At 44.5% G+C, this 26,787-nt stretch overlaps 1 protein-coding gene across 4 annotated transcripts in view; it reads right to left on the bottom strand.

The window, feature by feature from the left end:
- Positions 1–7,415: 7,415 nt before the first annotated feature.
- Positions 7,416–26,787, bottom strand: part of LOC147433287 (D-Tyr-tRNA(Tyr) deacylase family protein) — a 51,536-nt gene continuing 32,164 nt past the window's right edge. For all 4 annotated transcript variants that reach the window (XM_086492895.1, XM_086492897.1, XM_086492896.1 and 1 more), the window contains one exon: positions 7,416–7,898. In XM_086492895.1, coding sequence (XP_086349021.1) covers positions 7,830–7,898 — 69 coding nt within the window. In that variant the 3' untranslated portion in view covers positions 7,416–7,829. The remainder of the gene's footprint in view (positions 7,899–26,787) is intronic.

The raw sequence follows: 26,787 nt of genomic DNA, 5'->3' as shown, positions 1-26,787 counted from the left end.
ACCCTGTCAAGCTCAAGTATGTCTTACTCTGTCTGCACACGGAATGGCCATCAAGTCCTTTACTTCAAGTTCTGGTAGCAGAACCAACTCAAAAAAATGTGAAGATACTTCATCAATTGTCCAAAGATGTCAAACTGGAAGCCAGCATTAGTCTTATTGAACGCATAACCAAGAACTTTTTTGACTTCGCATAATCTAGAAAACAAAACCTGTAGCATGCAACCTGCTACAATAGACATCTGGTATCCTCAGCATCTGCAACTTGCACTTCAGCAGCCCCCAAGATCAAATGAAATAATAAGGAATTTCCCACATACTGGAGCGACATAATACCCACATGAGCATACATCTCCTGTATCACGAACATCAAACATTTCTGGTGCAAATATGCTACCCTAGGTTGAAATAGCATGCAATTACTATGCATACTTAACAGTATCCATCCATATTGAATCTAATTACGAACATCCTTAAAATCTCTTGGAGGTAAGTAAAATGTCCATGTCATCTTCCCCATGCATAATCTTTGACTCCAGCTCTTTATGCAGCAATGCAATTTTAGCCTCATTGTGACTTGCATAAAGACCAGCCAAAGTATCCTAGGCATGTTTAGCTGATTTAGTTGAGCAAATGTGAGGAGTAATACTGCATTTCATAGATAATTCAAAAAATCCATGAGCATGCACATCTCTAACATCCCAAACAAGCCTGTTCAACCATAGGCAAAACAGCTCTAGCAGCAGCAATCCTGCCACCAAAACCTGCAACATCCTCAACAGTCCTTGTATCCACAAAATCTGGACGTACATCAATGCCATGCACAACATTCCAAACACCCTTTGACACAAGAACATGTTGCATTATGTCTACCCACACTGGATAACTATCCCCATCCAATTTATCCTCATCAACAAACATCTTGAACACATCTGTGTTGTTGTCAGTCATGATGAGTGACTACACCTAATGTGAAAACTGCCCAAAAAGAGGTAAAACAAAGTAGGACCAACACGTGCTATATATCACAACCCAATGAAGACTGTAAAGGACTTGTTTTGCAAAAAATAGCACAAACAAAAATATTGCACAAAAGGACAAAATTGCATGCGCGGTACTATTTGTAGTGGAAAAAAAAGCTAAAACGAGTGTGAAGGGAAATTCTAAGCAGACCAAAAGCACGCAGGTTCTAGCGACGCTGACAACTATGCCCACGAGGACACAACCTACTCTAATAACAATTATTGAAAATAGGGTTACAGGGAAACACACACATCTTGGAGAAGATGAAGAAGCTCAAGGAACACAACAGAGAGTGTATTGCTTTGTGTACAAATGAAAGATAAGTTATCCCTAGAATGTTGGGCGTATATACAATGCGCATGGGATAAAACCTCCTAGTGAGGGAAAAAATGCCCCAGTGGTCGTAAGTGCGTTCACACACGTCACTACCACATGCGTATGGTAAGATGATGAACTACTTAAAAAACAATATCTAAGGTACTCAAATAAGTGCAAAGCCATATTAAAACTATGACAAATTTGTCTCCTCCTTGAAATAGGAGATACCAATCATATAACATTCCCATGTTCTTATTTGAAATCCTTTACAATTTAGTAGCGAAGACTTCTTTAATTTCCCTCGAATCCTTAAAGCATCTACCATATTTTTTTGAAGTTGATGATATTTATCTGGCATCCAAAACCACTATGGGATTGTAAGACCACCAACAAAAATTTTGATGTTGCATAATCACATGAACACTCCTTCACTCTAAGAGAGTTATTTGAACTTTGGGGGCAATTTACACAAATATAATCAAAAGTATGCCTCAAAGCCCTAAACACTCATTTGAGCTCCTACATCGTTTAACTCAAAAAGTTTGGGACTTCAAAAATTTCTAGCTAGAAATGAAGTAGCTTAGGGAGATTGAAGATGAACTCCCATCATTGTTGAGAATTGTCAATCCCAAAGGCTTCAGAGTGGCTACCTTTTTAAGTTATGACCTTCTAGATGTTGAGTGTTGACATTCTTAAAAATTGGCAAAAGAGATCATTGATTCTTTTGTCCTAGCATTTTTAGGCTTGTCTTCCCACCCAACTCTTTGCATTGAGAAAGCTTCTTGACAATTAATAAATAATCTTTGTATCTTTCTATAGATTATTGATGCATGGTTATAAGTTAGATGTCAAACAGAAAGTGAAGGTGGTTGATCCAACCATCTCCCACTTTTTGAGAGGTGACACACCAATTATTGAGATAAAGAAATGGCTAGCCAATATAGATTTTCATATTTGTGAGCTTCTCATTTTCCCCTACCATGAAATGTATGTTTTTTTTGCAAAGCCTGGTTGAATTTGAGGGTTTAATCTTTGAGGCTTTTCACAAAGTCCTTTGCTCTTGTCATAGCTGAAACTAGAGTCTTATAGAAATTGATATCACTGATAAGGCATGCTTCATATTGGACTCCCTTGAGGGCCATCATGGAATGGCTAAGTTGTAAGTGTACTATTCTCCCATTTTTTGTCCTATAGTTAAGACAATGCTACATATGCTTTTGATCTTTGTGAATGGGGCTACCTAAAGACAGGTTGAGGTAATTGAGCAATATCATCCCATCCCAAATCTCATGGATGACATGGGCTTCTTATATGTGAAGGTATGGTGTTTCTAGATTGTAAAGTAAATATTGGCTTGTAAAGTGAAATAATGCTCGCCCTTGTGTTTGTGTAGCTCTCCTTGAAAGAGGAGTCTTTCTCCTGTGGATGGAGAGTGGTCACAAACGCAAAGCTAGTGGTTGACTACACCTACTGCAACCCAAAAAAGAATATTAGGGTAATCTTGTGACTATATTTATATACTTTTTCCTTCAAATCCTCTTGTTGAGAACACACTGATCATTCTTGGTCTGATCAATAGGAATTGCTACACTCACAACCATGTTTGGTATGTTAGGGCCAAGTTGGTTAGATATATGATCAGTGTCCAAATTTCACGACTTACACAAGCACCAAATCCAAATACATGAGTATCAAAGTCAGCAAAGCCAAGCCTAAAGGGCCAAGAAGCAAAAAAAAGAGGCCAAGCACCACAGATGGAAGCAAGGACAACTTACAAAAAAGATCAAAGGGGGAGGAAGAGAAGAAGAAAAATCCCAAGACATAGGGGAATCCTATGACCCCAAAGGAAGAGAAGAATGCAAAAGACCCAATTTCCCCTAAAAAGAGCCTTACAAAAACATAAACTCAGGCCAAGAAGAAGCAAAAAAAAGAGATAAAATTTAAGGAGGAGAACAAGAAGGAATCGGTAGAGGCAAAGTCCAAGAAGAAGGAGAATGACGATCCTAAAGAGGAGGGAAAAAAGGAAGAAGAGGAGAGGAAGGAGCTCAGCCTTCCACGGAAGAGCCCAAGGGGGCAATGAACGCCACCACGAAGAAGAGTTCTAGGCTCTTAAGGACATTTTGTAAAACGCACAACACGGTTTGTAGAGAACCAACATTTTGTAAAGAGCACATATCATATTCTATTCTTGAAAACCAACATTTAATAAAAAGCACATTACATATTTTCTTCTTGAAAACCAACATTTTTTTAAAAAGCACAACACAGTTTGTAGAGAACCGACATTTTGTGAAGAACACATAACATATTCTATTCTTGAAAACCAACATTTAATAAAAAGCACATGATATATTTTCTTCTCGACAACCAATATTCTTTGTTTTAAAAAAACTTGATTCTAAACTAAGAAAATACATTGGAATTTGAGCTTCCACTATTATAATTTCATTGGCTCCAGCTCTCGCTGTGACTCTCAATACAATCTTTTAGTTTCCACTACAATTTTGGTAGCCCTTGGATTTGTCTCACATGTTTAGTCCAGTCTAACTATATTAAAGGTAGCATGTTAAGTTCTAACGAATAATCCATCCCATCTTTTAGCCCTACATCTAAAGAGCTAAAAGATGGCATGGATTAGTCTAATTTAACTATATTGAAAGTAGCATGTCAAGTTCTAAAGCATAATGCATGCTAGATTTTAGCCCTACATCTGAAGGGCTAAAAGGGTTAGATATTCTTTCAACCATGGTGGAAGTTGTTTAAGGTAAGTTGAGATAATACAGACTATCTCAAAGTCTACCTCTACCTTCTCTTTTACATCCACCTCTACCTTCTCCTCCTCTATAGCCTTCTGCTCATGGATTTTTCTCTCTTTTTTCCCTTGCATTTTTTTTGCTCACAGGAAGTGAGGAAGATGAAAAGGTAACCTTACCCATATTTCTATCCCTATTTCCCAATGTAAGTGTGAATGGGTGACTTTGGGAAACCAGATTGAGCTGTTTATATTGTTATGCAGCAACAGGGTGACAAGATTGTGATATGATAGCCGTTTGTTTTTTTTAACATACAAAAACTATACACTAGTGAGCACATGAAATTGGCACACTTTTTCACATACAACCATAGAAAAACCTTTGAATATGGAAACTAGCAAAATGAGACATTTACACCAAACAAGTAATTGTCAATTATATTTAAATATTTTGTATAAAAATATCAATTGTAAACAATAATTGATACAAACTTCCAACAATACTTGCAATAGAGTAGGGCTCTAAGGAGTAGCCTTTAGCTGAAAGTAAATGCATATCCCTTTTGGCACTTCTTGGCATAGAAATTTATTTCAATCCTTCTGCGGACGTGCAAGCCATATTATAAAAAAGGAAAAGTAAGAATGTGACACACAGAAGTAAAGAATGGTATAAAGAAATAAATCATTATCTACACACTTTCTTCTTATCTAACTCAGAACAAAAGCTATAGGTAAATCTATCTCTTCATTGTTAAATTCTAAATCACTTGGTGCAATGTGCACATGGATTTTATCTTCAAAGTGGCCACATGTTCACTATTCATCTACACATCAATGTCGCGAAAGGGGTTGTCATTCCTCTATTCTTGAGGGATAGAGGTTTGTAAGAAGAATAGTAGTACAAAACAAGCACAAAAAATATAACAATCATACGAGCGAAGTACCACAAACAAGCCAAAGAAAAGTGAAAACAGTCAATAATTTAGTTTGAACTTATGGATCACTTACACTTATCTATGTGCAAAAGAAGATTGGAGCTCTCACGACAAAAGTGAAGCTCTTTGTGCATGTAAACATATTGCACTAAAAATTCATTCATTGTCTTTTGAGGAATCTTTTCTCCTCTTGCTGTGCTGCCTTATAATCCATCAACCCTTGGTTATGGATATTTTTTCCACCGGTTGTACTCATGTAATGTGCCATATGTGGTGATGGTTTTAATGGATGTGCTACGATGTTTAGACTGGGTGGAGTCCCTTTCTTGAGGAAGATGACACACATAAGATGAAGGTAAAGATGAGGAAGAAAAAGGTGGCCGGACGAGAAGAGAGGTGGGAATAAGAGGGAAAAGAAGGCAGTGCAAAGATTTAAAAACATATTTTGGTCTGTGAAAGAGACCTTGAGGTAAAAGAACCATGTAATGGAAAGTTACCTCAGATTGAGGGCTCCATTACAATGAAGGTTTTGTAATGGGAGCCCTCCTCTCATTGGCTTAGAGCACTCTCTCTATAAACGTTAATAGGCCAAAAAAATGACGTGAAACATCTCCTAATGCATAAACATATGCTTCGTCGACTTATCACAAATAATATTGTTAGTGTCTATATGGGTATGCAATATGCAAAGTACACTAGATAAAATGTTCTTGTTATGTAAGTTATTGAAAAAGCCTTTGATTTTGAAGAGCGAAAGTTTATTATGGAAACAATGTTCAAGTTGGGATTTGGTCCTCGTGTGTGAAATGTGGTTTATTGATTGTATGATCATAGTATCATTAGTGGCATTATTGATGGTGATCTAATTGATTCTTGGTCTCATGAGTTTCTGGTGCATCAAGGTTGTTTAGTAAGTCCACTAGTTTATGCAATTTCTTCCCATCTATTATTACTTTACATTGATCATTTCATCAGCACAAATTAATTAGATAAAACGATTTTACTTCTTGTACTCATTTTACTAGACAAACTTATGCTTATGAGTCAGTATTTATGCCTTGTAATGATCTCTCTGATGTACAGATGATTATGAATGCATTAGATTGGAATGCTCGTGGCTAGCCCATGTGTAATGCTCCTTGGTAACCTGGTCAAATCATGTAGCCTACTAACATCTTTTGTCATTTGGGTTATCCTTTGGCCTCATGTACTTCTTCTCGGTGAGGAGTGGGTGCGACGGAAACACTTTGCCTTTACATTTTCATTTGCCAATTGTGCAATCTATTTCAATAGCATATGTTTAGTTTCTTTTTCCATTGCTGCATTGGTCAGCTAGCCCATCTCCTCAGAAGTCTTAGAACTTCTTTGGCTAAGACTTCTTTGGCAAAATAAGCATCATGCGAAAGCCTTGTGATTGCACTCAATGAAGCGATCGTGCTCTCCTAGCAAGTTGAATATTATGAGTGTTCATGTTCATATGTTGGCTGAAGCTGTTTTTTTGGGTTAAATTTGCTACTCGAAAGTAACCTTGAACATAAATATTGGCATTTATGTGATGTATCACGTTCCTCTCCATTTTGCCATTTGCATACCTCCTTCAAAGATGTTTTTAATCAATTTTTCCACTGCATGTCTAGCTGTCCATACACCAGTTATCTTGGCATCCAAAACTAGATTTGCTTGCAATTATTTTCATTTGGAAAGTTTATTAGAGCTTGGCTACTCCAACTACATGAACTGAGCTAGCGCTTTGGAAAGAATATTTCTTGGCACACAGAGGGGTGTATATATTGAATGATCTAGTGGATGAGAATGGGCAATGTACTTCGTTTCATATTGCTCGATGTCCTTTTGGTGTGGGTAATCATTATCATTCTTTTGGGTTCTATCAATTCCTCCTTGAGAGATTGGCTAATTGGCACCATTGTGAGGTTTTTTTTTTTATTAGATTTTAGGTCAATGCATACATGCCAAGTTACGACCCTAATGTGTTCGTGGCACTTGGCAAAAACTGACTCTTGGTGGCACACATCCTACATGCATATGGAAAAGTCCTCTTTCTCCTATGATGGCAATGCATAGTTGTAGAAATTCCAGTAGAAGGTATACTTGACAAACACAAAATTCAAATGCACGATGTCCATGTTATCTACTTGGGCAAGAGAGTGTTGCACATTTGCTTTTGTCTGTCCTACCTCTCGAGCAGTGCTTTGCACACTTCCAAATCCCTTCGCGTTCAATTTCTGGCTGTCTGGTGTGCTGCCTTTCGAATGGAGAGACCAGCTAACCATCCAAAGAACGTTCACGAGAAGTCCAAAACATGAACCCCACCAAGGAAGATAGGAGCCCGTCATGATGCATTCAGAAGATAGGACATGTAGACCAGTCTCTTAGCTAAAAAACTCGTCGGTTAAGAGAATAAAAGTGACTTACACAACAGCACCAAAAAAGATACCTTATGAGGAGAGCTTCAAACTACTGCATAGGTCACCGGCGAAAATTTAGCTTACAAGCCGAGCCCAATCTCACTTGTGATCAGTTTTCAATCCTTTCAAATTCTTAGCTTTATTATGCAACCCGTTCTACCCAAAACTCTGATGTAACAGATTGAATTTGACAAGACAGATGCTTTTGGGTGGAATTCAGCATAGTAAATGTGTTGTTTGTTCTTGGATAAGTAATGTGGCAACAGCCGTCAACCCTCAATTCCAAAAAATGTTCATTCCGCCAAAATATGCCTATACATGGTGATGCAGAGGTCACCATAAATTATGCAATGATGAATAGAGATAGAAAAAGCCTCTTCAATCTTTGTCATTTGTTTTCAGAGAATCAAGTTGAATAGTCACAGGTCCATCATTGACCAAGTGAACCTGCAGTACGAGAAGATCAGTATTAATCATACAAATATGCCCAATAAAAAGTAAGAAGAGCCTATGTAATGACAACCATATCATTGCTCCAAATAATCCATCTGCAATCATGCCAAAACCCTCTCTCTCTCTCTCTCTCTCTCTCTCTCTCTCTCTCTCTCTCTCTCTCGGGGGGGTCGGGAAGGGGGGGCTGCTCAGGAACTGTGTACAAAGATGATGCATACTGGCCCCAGGCCTTTGTAGCAGTGATGGCAGGCGGGGGGGGGGGGGGGGGGGAGTGTTCATGAAAGAGCCTCCACGCCTCACGTGAGTCCTGACTCAAGAATAGCTGGTATAGATCCTGCTCTAGGCGAGCTAGGAATGCCCTCTTCTTCCGCCGCACTAGGCGTCAGAAGTCAATCTGTGACTGCCTATGAGTGATGTTCCCCAAAAGCACCTCCCTCTGAAGTCTAGTTCTAGTGTCCCGGCATTCCTCATCATACCAAATGTTATGGGGCATGCTCCCTGAACGGCGTCTCTGCTCAGGCTGGGTATGTGGGTATGCCTCTGCTGCTGCATCATGTAGTGTCTGTGTCAATATAGTAGTAAGCTCCTCCAGAGGCCGCTCTGGTTCCTCTGTGCACAGGCGTCTATAGATCCCATCTATGTATATAGAGTCCGTCTCCCGCGTGCAGGTGTAGCGAGTAGGGGGTGCTGCCCGTAGCCTGTGTGCTACACTAAACTGAAAAGAAATGGTCAGCGATATAAGAGCATGATCCACTGCCACACCAACAGGTCTGGGCCCAACCGTGAGGTCCTCAATACTAGAGATGAGGCTTGGTTGTGCCATGACATAGTCCACTGTGCTGGCTCCATGTCTGTGTGGGAAGCATGTGAAACCTCCCGAAGTAGGAAACCTCTGTAGGCCATTCAAGATGGCCAGTCCATTTGCGGTGCCCATGTCTATCAGGTGTCGTCCATACTCAGTATATTCCGCATCGTGGGATAATCTGGACAGGCCCGTTTCTACAACATCTAGCTCTCTCATCATCTCCTCTGAAGTATCATAAAACACTGTCTGGTGATGGGCAGTCCTAGCATTGAAGTCTCCTAGAATGATAATGTCACCATCTCTAGAGAACTCCCATATGTCATCATCATAAATAGAAAAGGGGGATTGTCCTCTGGGTGATGCATAGCCCGACGTACTCGGGGGAAAGTAGCAAATAGCAATGTAGAGATATCTGCCAGTCTCTGCTTTCAATCTCACCCACATGTACCTAGCCTGCTCATCCTTGCGGGCTATATGTACCAATGGCTGCAAATCCTCTCTAAATAACACTGCCACTCCCCCCGAGCCCCGTCCTCTGTGTTCTGAGCGTGTCTCCTGTCTGTAAGCTGTCTCCCATCTGTATCCACTGATGTGAGGCATGGATTGCCTAGGGGCCTCGTGTGTCTCACAGTAAAGATGATGTCTCTTCCAGTAAAGCTATCCTCAAAAGCACCCACATCAAGACACATGGATCCATTACAATTCCAGGCAGCCACTTTGAGTGTGGTCCCATAAGTCTCGCACCGTCATGTGAAGCGTCGCTCCATTATTACTACTCTTCCATCTCGGTAAAAGGCAATCTTGCCTTTTCCCCTTGCTGCTCTAATCTCCGGCATTACTTCTTGCATATGAGCGATCTGCGAGAGCGTAAGATCATCCCCGAGAAAAATGCCCGTCTCTTTAAGAGTTGGCCTTTTCTTCAAGGACTTTTCCGCTTCCATGGAGGGAAAACGGAGGATGAGTGCCCTTTCTTTTGAGGTTTCCCCACTGCTTCCATTTTTCTTTATGTTGCCCACTCTCCAAGCTCTTGTGTGCGTCGGCTCATGAACCCCCATCAAGGCCATGAGTTCTTTTACCTCTTCGTCCACATTGCCTTTGTCTTTAAGACCGCAAATTCTCACATGTAAAGCGCGCACACGTCTTCTTTGCTCCTCCTCTAGTGTCTGATTAATGATAGTGGGTGTGGACGTGGACGTTATCTCCTTGCCTTTTCCTTTCTTGGCCACCTCGATCCATTTCTCGGCTTCATCCTCCTTCTGCTAAGTTTTGGTAAGAACATCCACCCAAGAAATCGTCATCTCTTTGTGTTGCTCTTCTCCCTCTTTGATGGCCCGTACTTGCTCCTTGATAGTGTTGATTTCTTCGATTACTGAGGGTCGCAATTCGCCCTCTTCCAGTGTGCTGCTTGATCGTGCTTCTACGAGATCTTTCTTGAGTGACGCAATCTCTTCGTCTTGAGTCGTCACTCGGTCTTCCAGTGCGTTTATCTTGCTTTCTTGGATCAGGACGCGTCCTTCCAACATTTTTTTTGTGCCCAATAGATTGCGGTTCATCTTGGTAATAGTCTCCGTCATTTCCTTGTTGCACTTTTGAATGGCATTCTCTAGGGGATCGGCTTTATCACTCAGCTTCCTCATGCTTAATCACTGTCCGGAAAAGAGCCACTAAACGTACATATGCATCCACACTATGCATACATTGTCTCCCGCATCAAGCATACATCCGCATCAAGCATACAGCCCATTGCGGGCGTCAGCCTCAAAACCAAAATAATGGGGGGCCTGCCGCCTTGCGCCCAATGTCCTGGTCTGCTCTTGTTCTAGCACCTATAAGAGAATCGGCCTTTCTGATTTTTGTGATTTTCCTTTTGCTTTTTGGTGGGCAGTGCTTTCCGCAGGGAAAATCAAATTAAAGTGGGTTGTCCGTCAACCTTGGTAAAACCAAGATCGTGGTATTTAATACCACCCCACAATGGATCAGGAGGTCAGCGCCCGCTTTCACATACGGACAGGAGAAGGTGGAGTATACAGATGCTTACACTTACCTTGGAGTGGTTTTCAGTGGGCCAACTTTTTCAATGAGGAGGGCAGCAGAGACTCGATTGACCAGAGCCCATGCAGCATTGGGTAAATTGGAAAGGATGTGTCCACAGGTCCAGTTTCAGGAGCCTCGGACAAAGCTCTGGCTCTTTGACACTTTGGTGGCTTTTGTATTGCTCTATGGAGCTGAGATTTGGGGACCTTCGCTGGACCATCACGGGAGGACAGGCCGAAGTGATGGATGCGGGGACATGGAGAAGCCTCTGGTCTCTATGATCTCGCGGCTCATTAGGGCCAAGACTTCAGTACCACGTGCTATTATACGAGCAGAGCTAGTTGCCCCCCCACTGGTGGTTGAGGCGCTCACAAGATCGGTCTCCTTCATACACCGCATGTGGGAACTCCCCAGAGACAGATATGCCACGCCTTGCACTTGAGTCCTCTCGACAGTTAGCCGTGCAGGGAGATACAACATGCTGGTATGGGGAGATGACATCATGGTTTCAGGCGCATGGGTTCAGCATAGACAAATTGCCTCCTTTCCAGTACTCACCGGATGCGCCTTCTCTGACTCTTACACAGTCCGAGATCACCAGGCTCATTCGCCAGGACTTGACCCAACTAGACACCAAGAGGACATGGATACAGCCAGTACAGGAGCTAGGCACGAAGATGGCTTTCTACAGAGAGCATCGCCTCCAGCTTACGGAGGATGGTTTTGTGACGAGGCCCAGATACATGGACACTCACATGTCTCATGGGGTACTATAACCGGCCTGTATAACGTAGAGGGCGGTACTATTTCAATTACCTGTTAACTTTACACAGAGCACTGAGAAGGGAAGAGAACACAGTTGCGTCCAATGACTAGAATGTCACTGCGCACACAAGACCGACACCCTGTAGGCCCCAAAGACTGGCGCCCCTTTCGGTATTTCTTTATTCAAATTAAAGTAGACGATCCGACCACTTCGCACAAGCTTTCACAAAGCTGTCCAAACCTGGCGAGGGCTGAAAACACAGGTTTTCGACCTGATTTTGGCAACATAACGGCGCAAAAACCCCTGTAGGTCAAAAGCACCTGTCTAGGACGGATTCCCTCGCTATCTGGAAGCTTTCTGGTGAGCTGTCACAGAAATTCAGCGGGCTGTAATTCCCTGTTTTTCACTGCCGGGTGCCCAAAAGCCTGTACACGCATCCCAAGGCTCTCACGAGGCTCCCCCGGTGTTCCCTTGCAGTTTAGGTGCGAAACCCTAAACCTGCAGAAAAACACAGCAGGCTGTAATTTTCTGTTTCAGATCGTTTTTAGCGGAGCGAACACGCCTACGTGTGTCCCAAGGGCTCCCGCACGCAATGGGATAGTTCCCCTGTGAATTGGACGAGTTTTCACGCGAGAAAACTCTCCAAACTCACAATCTTTCGCGATGGAACTGTGCGTACCTGTGGGGGATTAGCAATTAGCTAATCCGGTTCCTGTTCAGAAGACTCTTGCCTTGGCAAACGCGCATAAACCCCCAGAACTGTACATGTTCATCTAAGTAGCCCAACTAGTGAGACATTACCATATGTGCCAAAGGGGAGAGAGAGATGCACGAGAGCAAGTCATCACACTACATGAGACAGAGGAGAAGGCAAGCTTTCCATTAAAGCTATAGACCTGCACCCACAACTCACACACACACACACTGTAGGTCACTTCTGTGTGAAAAATCAGCCCCCTCTCTCTCTTGGGCGCCTCCTCCAGCTGAGGTGTCCTGCAGATGGCTCTACAACTGCCAAGTGTCAACTTTGCCCCTTTGAGTTAATTCCCTAGTTCCCACTGACTTATAAAGTTATAAGTGACTTTCCGAGCGGCCCAGAGTTCATTTGGCACACACAGGCTTCCATACTCATCAGAATTCAGTGCTAACTGGCCCGACCAGTCCCAGACTGACCGACCCAGACTCCCGCTGTGAGAAACCTATTCAGCCACAGCCGTTTCACACTGACCATGCAATGTCCACTTGCACTTTTTCAAGCGTCCCAGGGAAAACAAGTAAAAATAAAAATAAATAAAAATATCTAGTACTTATTTACGGAAGGCAACAGGAAAAATACACCTTCTGGTGACACACCCCACCCTTGAAATACTGCAAGCGACCTCGCTTGCATGCCAATAATACATGCAGTATCTCCTGATATCACATATATTCTATGATGGGAATCCAAGATATACATGCTTCCGGAAATGTAGCGTTGGACGATTAAACAATCCCACCAACCTGGCTACGACACATATATCAAGCATAGAAGTCTTCTAGTGTACTCTCAAGCACAAACTTCTCTAGCTAAATTCTGTATGGAAAGAGTAGACACAATTGCTTAACTACTCTCTTGAGCATCATGAACCATGCTCTTGCCTTGCTCCAGAAAAGGCTACATCAAGTCATTGTGGGTTCCATCTGAAAGGCTTCAAGATACAATTGCAATAGCTGAGGTGAATCAACCAATTCAGACTCTTCCATCCATTTGGCATCCAACGATGGATAGTTCTTGAACTTCACCAAATAGCGTCTTGCAACCTTTCTTTCTTTATGTGCCAATATTTGTTCAGGAACGAGGATTTCATCCAATTCTTCCACTTCGGGTTGTTCCTCATCAAGCATATTCTCTGGCACATCATCAACAAAGGGTCTTAGAAGGCTGACATGAAAAGCATTATGTATTTTCCAGCCTTCTGGTAGCTTTAATCTGTAAGCTACATCGCTGATCTTTTCTGAAATCTGAAAAGGACCATAATATCGCATACTGAGCTTAGGAAACAAGCGTTCCTTGCCTTTCCTTTTCCTTAACCTGGCCTTTTCAAAGCGCAAAAGCACCCAATCACCAAGTGAAAATACAAGTTCACGACGATGACGATCAGCAGCTTTCTTTTGCTTAGCCTGAGTCTTCTCAAGAGCAATCTTTATCTTCCTGTATGTTTCATCCATATCTTGCACATACTTGTCTACCTCAAAAATCTTGTCCTTAGTCTGCAAAATGGGCGGGACTTTCTTCCCTCCTTCCACTATCTCAAATGGTGCTTTACCTGTTGACGTATGCACAGTGTTATTGTAAGCATATTCAACCAATGGAAGATGGTGTTCCCAAGTTGCCTTGTGCTCTGACACATAACATTTGAGCAGGTCCAGAACACTAGAATTTGCCTCTTCTGACTCTCCGTCAGTTTGCGGATGAAACGAAGAAGAGAACTTTAGCGTAGTGCCCATGTTCTCAAACAATGCCTTCCAAAAGAGACTCGTCATACGTGGATCCCTGTCACTGACAATTGACTGAGGCATCCCGTGATATTTAAAGATATTACTCATAAATATCTTGACCATGTGTTCTGGCATTATCTTCTTCCTCACAGGAATGAAATGGGCCTGCTTACTGAACCTACAAATAATAGTCCAAATCCCATCATTGCCTGTTTGCGTCCTTGGAAGATCAAAGATAAAGTCCATTGCTATGCTTTCCCATGGCCTATCTGGGATCGGCAATGGCTGCAACAATCCCGGTTGCTTTTGTCTGTCAAATTTGACTTTTTGGCATACTAAGCATGATCTTACAAATGTGTCAACATCTTGACGCAAAGTTGGCCAATAGAAGAATGCGTCAACCCCTTTCACTGTCGCATCAATTCCACGATGCCCAGCATAAGGTGGAGCATGACTTTCCATCAAAATCTTTGGCCGTAACTGTTTAGTAACGCATAACTTTCCATGCATCATGAGAAAGTCATTCTTAAGCATATAGTGCTCATGATGTTGCCCATCAACAAGTTGGTCATAGATCCTTGCAAAATCTGAATCTTCAGCATATTGTGTCTTCATTTCGTCTCTGAAAATGGAACATTGACAAGATGTTTGCCCATCGCATGTGCTTCTCAAACAACTTCGTCTGTGTAAGAAAATATCGCAAGGTTTGATGATCTGTTTGGACAACAAAATCAGCCCCTAGCAGATAGTGTTTCCAACTAGTGAGAGCATGAATTACTGCCAACAATTCTTTCTCATAGACTTGCAAGTTCCTTTCAGTCTTCAAAAGAATTATGCTCTCATATGCGACTACTCGGCCATTCTGCATTAGAACTGCACCAAGACTATGGCCACACGCATCACACTAAACCACAAAAGGTTTCGAAAGATCTGGAAAAATGATTACTGGATCTGAAGTCAGCTTCTCTTTCAAGTGTTTGAACGCTAAAATTTCCTTGGCTGTCCACTTGAAAGTAACTCCTTTTCCTTGTAGTGCATGGAGTGGAGAAGCAATCTCAGCAAAATTTCGGATGAACCTCCTGTAGTAGGAACATAAGCCTAGAAAGCTTCGAATGTCATGTACGGACTTCAAGTCTGGCCATGATCTAATTGCTTCCACTTTAGCGGGATCCATGCGTACCTCATCCTTTGAAACAATGTGCCCAAGGAAGTGAATCTCTTGCAAAAAGAATTCACTCTTCTTCGCATTAATGAGTAGCCTGTTCGTACGTAACTCATTGAAAACTGCAGTCAAGTGATCCCTATGCTCCTCTTCAGACTTTGAATAGACAATCATGTCATCAAAGAAGGTACCAACGAAGTTTCTATGTGGTCTAAAAATTTTGTCCATCATTCTATTAAACGTGGCAGGAGCATTTGTGAGACCAAATGGCATAACAAGAAACTCATAGAGACCAAATGTTGTCCTGAACGCAGTCTTATGGACATCTTCTGGCCTAATGTGTATCTGATGATACCCACTCTTTAGGTCTGTTCTTGTAAACAACGACGCTCCCTCAAGCCGATCAAGAATGTCATCTATCCTCGGTATGGGGAACCTGTTCTTGATGGTATTCTTATTCAAGGCGCGATAGTCAATGCACATGCGCCATGAACCATCCTTCTTCTGCACTAAGAGTACAGGCGAACAAAAAGGGGATGAACTGGGCTGAATCAGCCCCTTCTCTAAAAGCTCGTTGACCTGACTCATAATCTCTTTCTGCTGGGCTGCACTAACCCTGTATGGTGGGTGGACTAGAACCTGGCACAAGATCTATGGTATGATCCTCAGGTCTCTCAGGAGGTAACTCCCCTGGCAAAGAGTCCGAAAAACAATCACTGAAACCACTCAAAAAAGTTGACCTGTCTTTATCTAAGGTAGACAAATTAGATACAACTTTGAGGTACTTCTTTTGCAAAGATCAAGTACGCAGAAAGATGATTCTTTATTACATATGAAATAGCAAAAGCAGAAACAACTGGAACAGACTCGCCTTTAAGCTTTACTTTTTGGTCGGCTGCTTTTGGAGCTAGAGGCATCCAAGGTGGGGTATGTATGACTATTGCGGATTCTCTGCAGCACGCCATTGTGGGCAGAGGGATTATTGTGCCAGGAAGGGCCCAGTGGATTACTATGCAGGTTCAGGGTTGCCTTGTGGGCTTCCTGAACATCTATGCGCCCTATGTGGCGAGTGCTCAACAGAGTTTTGGTCACAGATAGTTGAGTCTCTACCGCAGGCAGAACACTAGTGCATAGGGGGGGACTTCAACATGTTGGAGGACCCTTCTAACAAGATTGGTGGTAGCCATGCTACCGTGCATGGAGTTGAGCTGGCAGCTTGGGAGAGGTTTTGTATGACTGAGGGTCTCGGATGTATGGCAGCACTCTAGTTTTGTTAGGACCCCATATAGCCTTGCCTTCTCTCGTTCGGACCGCAGAGTGGGAGTGAATCTATCGCGGATAGATCGCTTCTACACTAGTGACCACTTCAGTGACTTGGGAGGGACAGGTGGCATTCTGGCAGGGACTTCCTTCTCGGACCATGCACCAGTGATCCTCACAGTGGCAGACAGGCAGAGGAGAGGGAGCACGATGCTTCGCATCCCAGAGAGGGTCTTGCTGGACTCTGCACTCAGAGAGCCACTAGAGGCTCTATGGACAGAGAGCTTGGACAAGCAGGATTCTCCTGCTGACAGAGTGGCCTCAGGACTAGCTCAGATTAGTCGTTTCTTTCTCCAGGAGTCTTTGGCTCGCTGGGCTGCAGCGAGAGAGGAGGAGCAGCGTCTCAGACGAGGCATTGCTTCATTGCAGAGGATGCAGGAGCAGCATCCAGACAGTCCTTGGTTGGAGGAGCAGCTACAGCAAGCTCGCCAGGAGCTTGTTAGCACAGAGGAGCGGCGACATGAGTTTGCTTTCCACGACAGGCATCTCATTGGACACATGTGGGCGACAGAGTGAATGGTGCTTTCTTCGAGGCAGTGGGACCTCCGCATTCGCATGCCAAGGTCAGTCAGTTGAGGAGGCCCAACGGGTCAATTGCTTATGAGCTCGAGGATATGCGTGCAGTTGCTACTGACTTTTACCGTGAGTTACTGTCTGCAGAGCCTCAGTCAGAGCGTCATGATGCATGCAGGAAGCAGGTGTGGGCACACATGCCTTGCCTTGTGACTGAGGAGATGCGTCAGAGGCTTGAGCTGCCACTTCAGCTTGAGGAGTTGCACACAGCTCTTAGTGCCCTCCCCCGTGGTAGTTGTCCAGGTGAGGATGGGTTGACTCCCAGTTTTTTCTTGGAGTACTGGGACTTGCTTGGCCCAGATCTCTGTAGTGCTTTTCAGTACATCTTGCACACAGGAGTGATGCCTGACAACATGAGTGAGGGCTTGATCTACCTCATTCTCAAGGAGGGCAACTCCTTGGATGAGATTCGACAGTGGTGCCCCATCACCATCCTCAACTCAGCCTACAAAATTCTTGCCAAGGCTCTGAGTTTGAGGATCCAGCCACTTCTAGAGAGCCTTATACATGGGACTCAGACAGGTTTTGTCAAGGAATGCAGTATCCTTAACAACATCTTACTTTTTGGGAGGCTTCTGCCCTAGCGCGGCTCCGTGGTGAGGACCTGGTGATTCTTCTTCTCGATTTTGAAAAGGCATACAACAGAGTTGACTGGGACTTTCTAGAGGGCACTCTACGCAGGATGGGCTTCTCAGATGCTTGGATCAGAGGGGTGTAAGCTTTGTACAGACAGGCTCACAGTAAGGTACTTTTGGCAGGAGGTAGAGGTGATCGCTTCATGCTCACCCGTTTGGTCAGACAGGGTTGTCCTCTTGTCCCTTTCCTCTTTCTATTCTATACGGAGGCGATGAGCAGGTTTTTGGTGTCGCAGCAGGTTGGTCTGCGGGGCTTAGCACTCCCTATTCGGGGAGATGAGCTACTAGACGTTGAGTTTGCCGCCCGACGACTCAGCCTTGTACTTAGATGGCCAGGAGGCCAACCTTCACAGGTGTGAACAAGCTCTCAAGACCTTCTGTTGTGCATCTGGCGCACTGACCAACTGGAGAAAGACAGTGGCTTTCTCGGTTGATAGTACTCCTGTGCCAGATTGGATGCCAGGAGAGGGCTTCAGGTGGATTCCCCCAGGGACTACAATTCGGTACTTGGGCTGTCAGGTTGGTTTGGACTTGTCTCCCGAGCAGCAGATTGCTCCCCTCCTCCTGTCTATCAGGAGGAAGTTGTTACACTGGAGCTCAGCACGACTTTCTTTGGCTGGCAGAGTAGTAGTGGCCAACCAGGTGTTGTTGGCGACTATGTGGTACATCACTTCTTGCTGGATCTTCTCGAGTTCTTGTATCAGCCAGGTAGAGAGGCTAATCAGGAACTTCCTTTGGTCAGGACGTGACACTCAAATAGCCCGAGCCAAAGTGGCTTGGCAGGTCATCACTCTTCCTTGTTCACAGGGAGGGCTTGGGATCATTGACCCAGCACAGCAGAGCAGAGCCCTTCTTGGGAAGTTCATAGTCAGAGGACTTCTTCCAGGTGAGGAGCCCTCGAAGGAGTTCTTGCTACAGTGGCTTCGTGCTAGGGTGCCTCAGGCTGGAGGCCCCTGGCGACCTTCGACCAGATGGATCTTCACAGAGATGCGCAGAGTTGGTTTGAGCAGGAGACTGGAGGACCGCTTCGCTGTGAGTTTGCTTCGATCTTGGGAGCACTTGCGACGAGGCCTGGAGCAGTGACAGCCTACTTGCATGGAGGAGCGCCTACAACAACCCCTTGTTTGGAACCCCATGGTTAGCACTCAGAGAGGCCACTTGGTTGGTAGTCGGCCTCATGTTTCCTAGGGTCCCATGGCAGCGGGCCCAGCGCGCTCCTTAGGTGACTGGTTAGAGTTTTCAGGCTTGTCAGAGGAGGTGCAGGGTTTCCATCTACAGGGCATGAGAGGGGTGCAAAGCATGTGCCAGGACATTTCAGAGGCAGTTCCAGCTGAGTGGCTCACACCGCTCGAGCCAGTAGCACCGAGGTGGATGGGAGCCTTCACACGACTGGAGGTTCTTATCTCAGTCCGGGCCTGCTCAGAGACTGTTCCATCCCTTTTCTTCGAGCTACAGGGTGAGGGACGCTTACAGCGAGTTGTAGTAGAGGCCCCGCAGGTGGCAGAGTGCTGTTTTCAAAGGATCCGAGTGGTGGGCATCTGTGGGAGGACTTGTGTAATCGATCCTGAACCAGCAGCTCTTGAGATTGGACATTGGAGACTGTGGGCTTGGGAGTGCTGTCCACTGGCACGAGTACAGTGGGATCCTGGAGAGTGGCTTTGGAGGGACCCTTTCTCTTCTGCAGACCACCCAGGTGTCCCGTTCTTTCAGTACATTGTTCGACTGGGACGTCACATACTAGCAGCACAGAGAGAGGCTCGCCCCGCTGCAGCACCTCATTGGCAGGAGGAGGGTCTCACAGTTGAGTTCTTGGCAACCTTCTGGGAGAGGTTGTGGGACTCCAGACAGCCGAGGCGAGTCACCTTGTTTTCAGTGGCTGGTTGCACACAGAGCTACAGCAGTTGGGAGCTGGCTAGTGCATAGTGGTCTCTCGGCCGCATGTGCAGCTTGTGACCCTCTTGTGGAGAGTTAGTGTCACTGTCTTTGGGATGGCTTAGAGTTCTTCAGCTGATGCCTGCTCTTTCCACGGCTCGACAGTACACTTGGGGAGCAGCGGCTTGGTCCACCCTCACGGGCCCGGCACTTCAGTTTGAGCTATCTTCCACCAGCAGGATGATAGTGATGCAGGAGGGGCGACCTACACTCCAGTCTGCCACAGAGCTTACTCCACAGGAGTGGTGCAGTGAGAGAGAGGAGTGTCGAGAGCTCATCAGCGAGTGGCCTCACACTCTGGTTCATCTAGCGGGCCCGTTGCTTCCGCATCTTTGAGGCTCACCCTGTGCCACCAGCAGAGACTGTTCGCGATCTTTGGCTAGAGCTGATCCACACTCTCAGAGGACAACTCGAGAGACTTCAGGGCAGCTCTAACCGCATGCGGGAGCGCAGAGAGGCTTTCCTTCAACTATGGCGTCCTGGGCCTTTCTACACCATGGTCCAGGGTGTACTCCGATGGCACTACTGACCACCTGTGTGGCTTTTCCCTCCCCCCATTTCTTGATTTGGCCCCATTGTACATATGCTGGTTTTTCATTGGGAGAGTCTCCCCATCATGGTTGTTGTAGCCCTCTCTTGAAGAGGTGGTTGTAGCCCTATGGGCAGTTTCATTAACTAATAGAAGGATCTTTTTCTTGCGAAAAAAAAAAAGTTCAAGTATCGCATGACCCACGCATCAGAGTGGGTCGGCGAAGAGTCCTTCCCAAGATTCCAGACGCTGTTGGCGATCTCCCTCGACGCCATACAGTTCGTTACCAGTACCTCACTTTGAAAAGGAGGGGATGTCACGTGCACATCTAACCCTATGTACGTGGACAAGCTACTTCATGACACGGGTTCAGTTCAGTTAGATTAGGAAGTAATCTGGCACTTTTGTGAGTCTGTTCGCAGACCGTGCATGTCCAGACACTTAAATTGGATGCATATCCTCTGGTTGCACACAGCATGACCATCAGATTTCCATCAAAACCCATCAAGAGCATTTTTATAGTGAATAGACCTATTTTCCCTATTTTTGACATTTTTCACTTATTATTTTAAAGTGACTTTTGTTGGGAACTAGGTAGGGCAAATTTAGCAAGTAAGTACATAAGCAAACTAGCGCTAGCACTTTCTAGCAAAAGAGGCAGCAGGAACATTGTGTTCAACAAGCACCTTCTCAGCACGCCCCCCCCCCCTGGCAGGAGACCTAGCATTTTCAGCCAAGACGAAGCTAGCGTTTTTCAACATAGCAGATCCTCCAGCGTTTTGCATTGCAGATCAATCCGGCGATAGCAAGACATAGCAAATCAGCCATAGCGTTAGCAGATTTCCATAGCAGATCAGAATTCAGCCCTAGCGTTTTTACATCAGCATGACCACTTAGCGTTTTGCAGATCTACCGCGACAGATTCAACATATAGACCAGCGTTTTCAGTTTTCAGCATCAAGACTCCGCAGAGCAAGTCCCAAACCTCGCAGATCTCACCTTCCCGCAGCAGATCCTCGCCGCACGGTCAGATGCAGCGTAGTTTGCAGTTTCAGCCCGGAAAACGCAGATTTCAGCATCTGCGTTTTCAGTGCGTCGTCGTCACATCGTCACCGACGTAGAGTCAGAATTCAGTAGATAGAAGATTTTCAGATTTCAGCCCGTCTTGTCGTCGTCAACATCGTCGGCAAGTCCAAAGCATTGTAGAGATTTGTGCAATCAATAGTAGACCGCTCTCGCCATAGAGAGTGGGCCCTTCGAAGGAAGGTTTTGACAACATTCTGGTGTCGTATTCTTCTCTCTCTATCTCTCAGTCTCAACACCTTCATTCACAGTGTTTATCCACTTTGTTTGTGATCACTTGCACTCTCTCATCAAAGGAACGGAAGGCTCTCCCTTCCATAAGTAAAAGGAACCCTTGGGCACAGTTCGGAGCACTCATCTTGAGCAAAGTTCAACATTCACTTCCGCTGCACCTTACATTGTCAATGCATGCGTACATTGCCAAATGTCAGCCTATAAGGCCGTTGTTGAAGAGAAACATAGACGTGAGAATGGGGATGAAGGACCTTCAAAAAGAGCAACAAGGAATGGAGGAAGAAACGACACAGTGCCTCCTTGATCAAGTTCTCCACAACAGATGTCTATCCCTGAAGTGCCTATGCAGGAAGCCTCTAAAGAAAAGAAGAAGGCAACGAAAGCTAAAGCAAAGGGTCAGGCCTACAAACTCCAATCCGATATAGAGGTAGCAACAGATCTCAAAAAGGTTTTGGAAGAGAAGATTTTGAACAGTAAGGTGGAAATTACCTTGGATAAGGTCCTTGGCATAGCGAAGCGAGAGTTCTATTAAGAAATAATTGACATTATCAAGAGAAAGTGGCAGTCTCTTACTTAAGCTATACATGTACAGGGTGAAGGAGAGACTTAAATGCACAAGACGTACAGGTTTATGGTGCGCAAGGCAATGAAATCATTGTTGGATGCTACAAGTCCAAAGGGGGAGTAAAACAAGTTCGCTTTTTGGATGATGAAGATGAAGTCGAGGCAACTCACAAGAGTCATTGGGCAAAAGCAACAACTAAAACCCAAGTAAAAGTGGGAGACCTAGAAGAGCCGTACCTTGCACTGATAGATCATGGGTCAGAGACCAACCTCATGTCAAAGAGTCTATCTCAAAAAGGCAAATGGCCAATTCATATAGATCATGGATGGATGATCCATGCAGCAAACAACTCATCAGGGGAGCTATATGGAGCTTGTCCGAATGTAAGGATGACTGTAGGAGATGTGAAGGATGACCAAAACTTCTTTATCCAGGAGATGTCCACATATCCTCTCATCCTTGGAAAGCCATACATCATTGTTTGTCACGAGGACGTGGCAATTGCTAACCTTAGTTGTTGGTTTCTTTCCGATGATTTTTATTTAATTTTTGGGACCCTCTTTTTTGTAGTTACAAATGGTCGGACATTGCATGGCCAGTATGAAATGCCCGACGGTCAAGAGTTTCACCCGTAGTCGGGAAGGGCAGGTCGCCACGAGATGGTCGGGCCAGTCGGCACTGGAATCCGAGTAGTAAAAGAGTGTCTAGGCTCAGTTCAAAGTCATTTAGGCCCCTCGCTACACTTATAAGTTGGTGGGTACTAGAAAATTAACTCAAAAGAGGCAAAGTGGACACTTGGCGGCTCCAGGCTGATTCTGCCAAATCTGCATGAAGAGGAGGTGCTCAAATTGAGAGAGGGGGCTGATTTGACTTGATAAGTGACTACAATGTGTGTGTGAGTAGTTGGTGTAGGTGATCACAACTTTAATGGAAAGCTTGCCTTCTCCCTTGCTCTATGTAGCACGATGATTCCGCTCTCGTGCATCTCTCTCCCCCTTTGAATACAAAATCGTGATGCCCCGCTCAAGGGCTTTTCATTTGTATGTACAGTTGTATGGGTTCATGCGCGAATGCTGAGGCAAGAGCCTCTTGCACAGGTACTGGATTAGCTAGTGGCTAATCCCCGTAGGTACAAGTGAATTCGGAGAGATTTCACGCGAGAAATCTCGTCCGATTTATAGGGCCATTAGCCCTATAGGTGAGGGAGCTCAAGAGATTTCTACGGATGAAACCCACACGCAAAACAGAGCCCAAAACAGAAAAATACAGCCTGCTGTGTATTTCTGCAGGTTTAGGGTTTTGACCTAATTGATTCCTAATAACCCCACGGGCTTCGAGGAAGCGAGGGGATCGCTATATAGGTGTTCTGGTGCATTTTCGGGGCAGAAGAATTCAGCGTGCTACAGATTCTCACCAGGTTTGGGAAAGTGTCCGTATGCACCGGGAAAGTCACCTTTGGCATGGGGACTTTGTCTGTGAAGCCTCCTATTGCGGTTATGCTGCCAAAATCGGTTAGAATAGGCCATTTTCAGCCCGGTAAAAGCGGGGCAGCGCATAGGACTTGCAAATTTTCTCCCAAGTGTTATAATAATAAAGAAATACCGAAAGGGACGCCAGTCTTTGGGGCCTACAGGGTGTCGTTGTCTGCTTGGTAGCACTCTAGCTGCCAGGCCAAGGTTTGTCTTGAAGTATTGAATTCCAGTCACATGGTTATTCGTGAAGTTTTCCTCTGTGTTGTAAAGTCAACTCTACCACCCTACGGGCCGGTTTCATTGTTACTCGCATGGAGACAAAGGTGATGGACGATGGATCAACTTACGCTAGGATAAGGAGCAGGGATGAGAAGCTTGCGGTCCAATTCCTTACTGTTTTGTGGACCATGAAAGGAATCGTGACACTCTTAAAGAGCAACCCTTGCCAAAGACGAGCAAAGAATTCAAGGAATACAAAGATATGAGGGGGGTTTTTTGGTCATGTACCATTGTAGAGAGGGATTGCAGTGATACGAGAAGAGAAGTTCTCGCATAATGTATATGCGAAAGAAATGTTTTCTATAGGTTTTGTACCATTAATAAACCATGGATCTATCTCTTTTACAAAGTGTAAGGACTTGAAGCAGGATGAAAGACAACATGTAGACAGTGTACAGAAAGGTTTGAGGAGCAATGCTTTGTTAGAAGATGATGAATGCATTATAGGTGTGTTCGATGAGTATTCGTTTGTGGATACTATGCAAGACTTGAAGTCTTTATGTCACGTGACACATCCAACCCTATGTGTCCGTGGACAAGCTACAGCATGACCAGGGTTCAGTTCAGTCAAGTCAGTCTAGAATAAGAAGTGATCTAGCACTTTTGTGAGTTTGTTTCTCGCAGACCGTGCATGACCAGTCACTTAGATTAGATGCATATCCTCTGATTGCACACAGCATGATCACCAGATTTCCATCAGAACCCATCAGGAGCACTTTTACAGTGCATAGACCTATTTTCCCTATTTTTGACATTTTTCACTTATTATTTTTAAGTGACTTTTGTTGGAAAGTAGGTAGGGCAAATTGACTAAGTTTGTATAAGTAGAAACCTAGCGCTAGCACTTTCTGGCAGAAGAGGCAGCAGGAGCATTCGCTCAACAGGCAACTTCTCAGCAGAATGCCCAGATGCCCTAGCGTTTTTGCATCCCACCAGAAGGCTAGCGTTTTTGGACCAGATCAGCCAGTGTTTTTGCTTTGACAACAGCCCGGCGACAGCAAGAAGCAGCAGACTCCCCAGCGTTAGCAGATTTCCATCGCAAGGACAAAGATCAGCCCCTAGCGTTTTTGGTTTGCAGATCAACCTCAGCGTTTTTGCAGATCTTCGCGACGAAATCAGCCCTAGACTCGGTGTTTTCAGTTTTCAGCAGTCATTTACCGCAGAAGAAGTCCCAAACCTCGTAGATCCTCGCCGCACAGTGAGATCCAGCGAAGTTTGCAGTTTCAACCCGAAAAACGCAGATTTCAGCATCTGCGTTTTCAGTGTGTCGTCGTCATCGACATCGTCACCGACATAGAGTCAGAATTCAGCAGCTAAAGATTTGCAGATTTCAGCCATTAGCATTTTCAGATTTCAGCCCGTCTCGTCGTCGACATCGTTGGCAAGTCCAAGCATTGTAGAGATTTGTGCAATCAATAGTAGACCGCTCTCGCCATAGAGAGTGGGGCCTTCAAAGGAGGGTTTTACAACATTCTGGTATCGTATTCTTGTCTCTCTATCTCTCAGCCTCAGCACCTTCATTCACAGTGTTCACCACTTTGTTTGTGTCCATTGCACTCTCTCACTAAAGGAACGGAAGGCTCTCCCTTCCATAAGTAAAAGTAACCTTGAGCACAATTCGGAGCACTCATCTTGAGCAAAGTTCAACATTCACTTCCGCTGCACTTTACACTTTAATGGATTGGGACTTGCATGTGGGAAATGAGGTGGCGAAAGTATGCTCTATAGACATGTATAAAGTCATTGAGGACTTTGAAAATGCTCAAGGTGTTGAAGTACGAGTGAAGACAAAGTAAAAGTCTGTGACAAAGAAAGTGAAACCAGTGCCATTACCTCTACCAAAAGACTGCAAGGATAAGATGAAACAAGCTACTTTGCAACCTAGTCTTTGTGATCCCGGGTAAGATTGGGAGAAATGCTTGCCAAACACGGAAAGGCTTTTGCATTTGAGCCGCATGAGATAGGGTGTGTTGATCCTTGCATTGTTGCTCCTATGGTAATCTTCACTATCCCTCATGTACATTGGAACTTGTGGCCTATTCCAATTCCAAAGGCTCATTTGCCAAAACTCATTGAGTTGCTTAATGAAAAGATCAAGATGGATATTTTAAAGCCTTCTTGTGCTACATATTCAACTAGGTGGTTCACAATTCCAAAGAAAAATGGTTCTTTATGCTTTATCCAAGACATGCAACTTGTGAATAAGATAATAATTAGGAATGTGGGTATTAGGGCCAGTTGTAAATGAGTTTGCAGAGGCATTTGAAGGAAGGAAAAAATATTCTATGGGGGATTTGTACTCAGGATATGATCAATTCCAACTAGCTAAGGAAAGCAGGGACTTGACTACCATGAGGACACCTTTGGGTTTGGTAAGGATATGCACCTTATCTCAGGGAGCAACTAATTCAGCTGCGCATATGATGAATGGTATGTGCAAAGTCCTACATGACTTCACACCTAAAACTACGATGCCCTTTCTTAATGATGTGCCAATCAAAAGATGTGATATAAGTGATATAGATGTGGCTCTGAACTTGAGGGGATGCCACAAGTATGTGGAAAACCATATCAACAATTGTGATAAGATCTTGTCAAGGTTGGAAGAAGTGAACCTTACCTTGGCTGGGCAAAAGTCAATATTTGGTGTGAATGAGGTTCTTTGTCACATGACACATCCCAACCCTATGTATCCGTGGACAAGCTACACCACAGTTTAGATTAGAAGTGATCTGGCACTTTTGTCAGTCTATTCGTAGACCGTGCATGCCCAGTCACTTAGCATAGATGCATATCCTCCGGTTGCACACAGCATGATCATCGGAATTCCCATCAGAATCCATTAGCATCAGTTAGGGGAATTTTCCAGTGCATTTAGCCTATTTTCCTATTTATTGGTATTTTCACTTATTATTTTTAAGTGACTTTCCAACAAAAGTAGGTAAGGCAATTTTGCTAAGTTAATATATAAGCAAACCCAAGTTAGCACTTTCTGGCAGAAGAGGCAGCAGGAGCT

This window comes from Adiantum capillus-veneris, chromosome 20, assembly GCF_014529385.1.
Source record: "Adiantum capillus-veneris isolate H3 chromosome 20, ASM1452938v2, whole genome shotgun sequence".
NCBI classification, from domain to species: domain Eukaryota; kingdom Viridiplantae; phylum Streptophyta; class Polypodiopsida; order Polypodiales; family Pteridaceae; genus Adiantum; species Adiantum capillus-veneris.
Note: the sequence above shows the minus strand (reverse complement) of the source record. Positions and strands in the feature narration are given on the sequence as shown.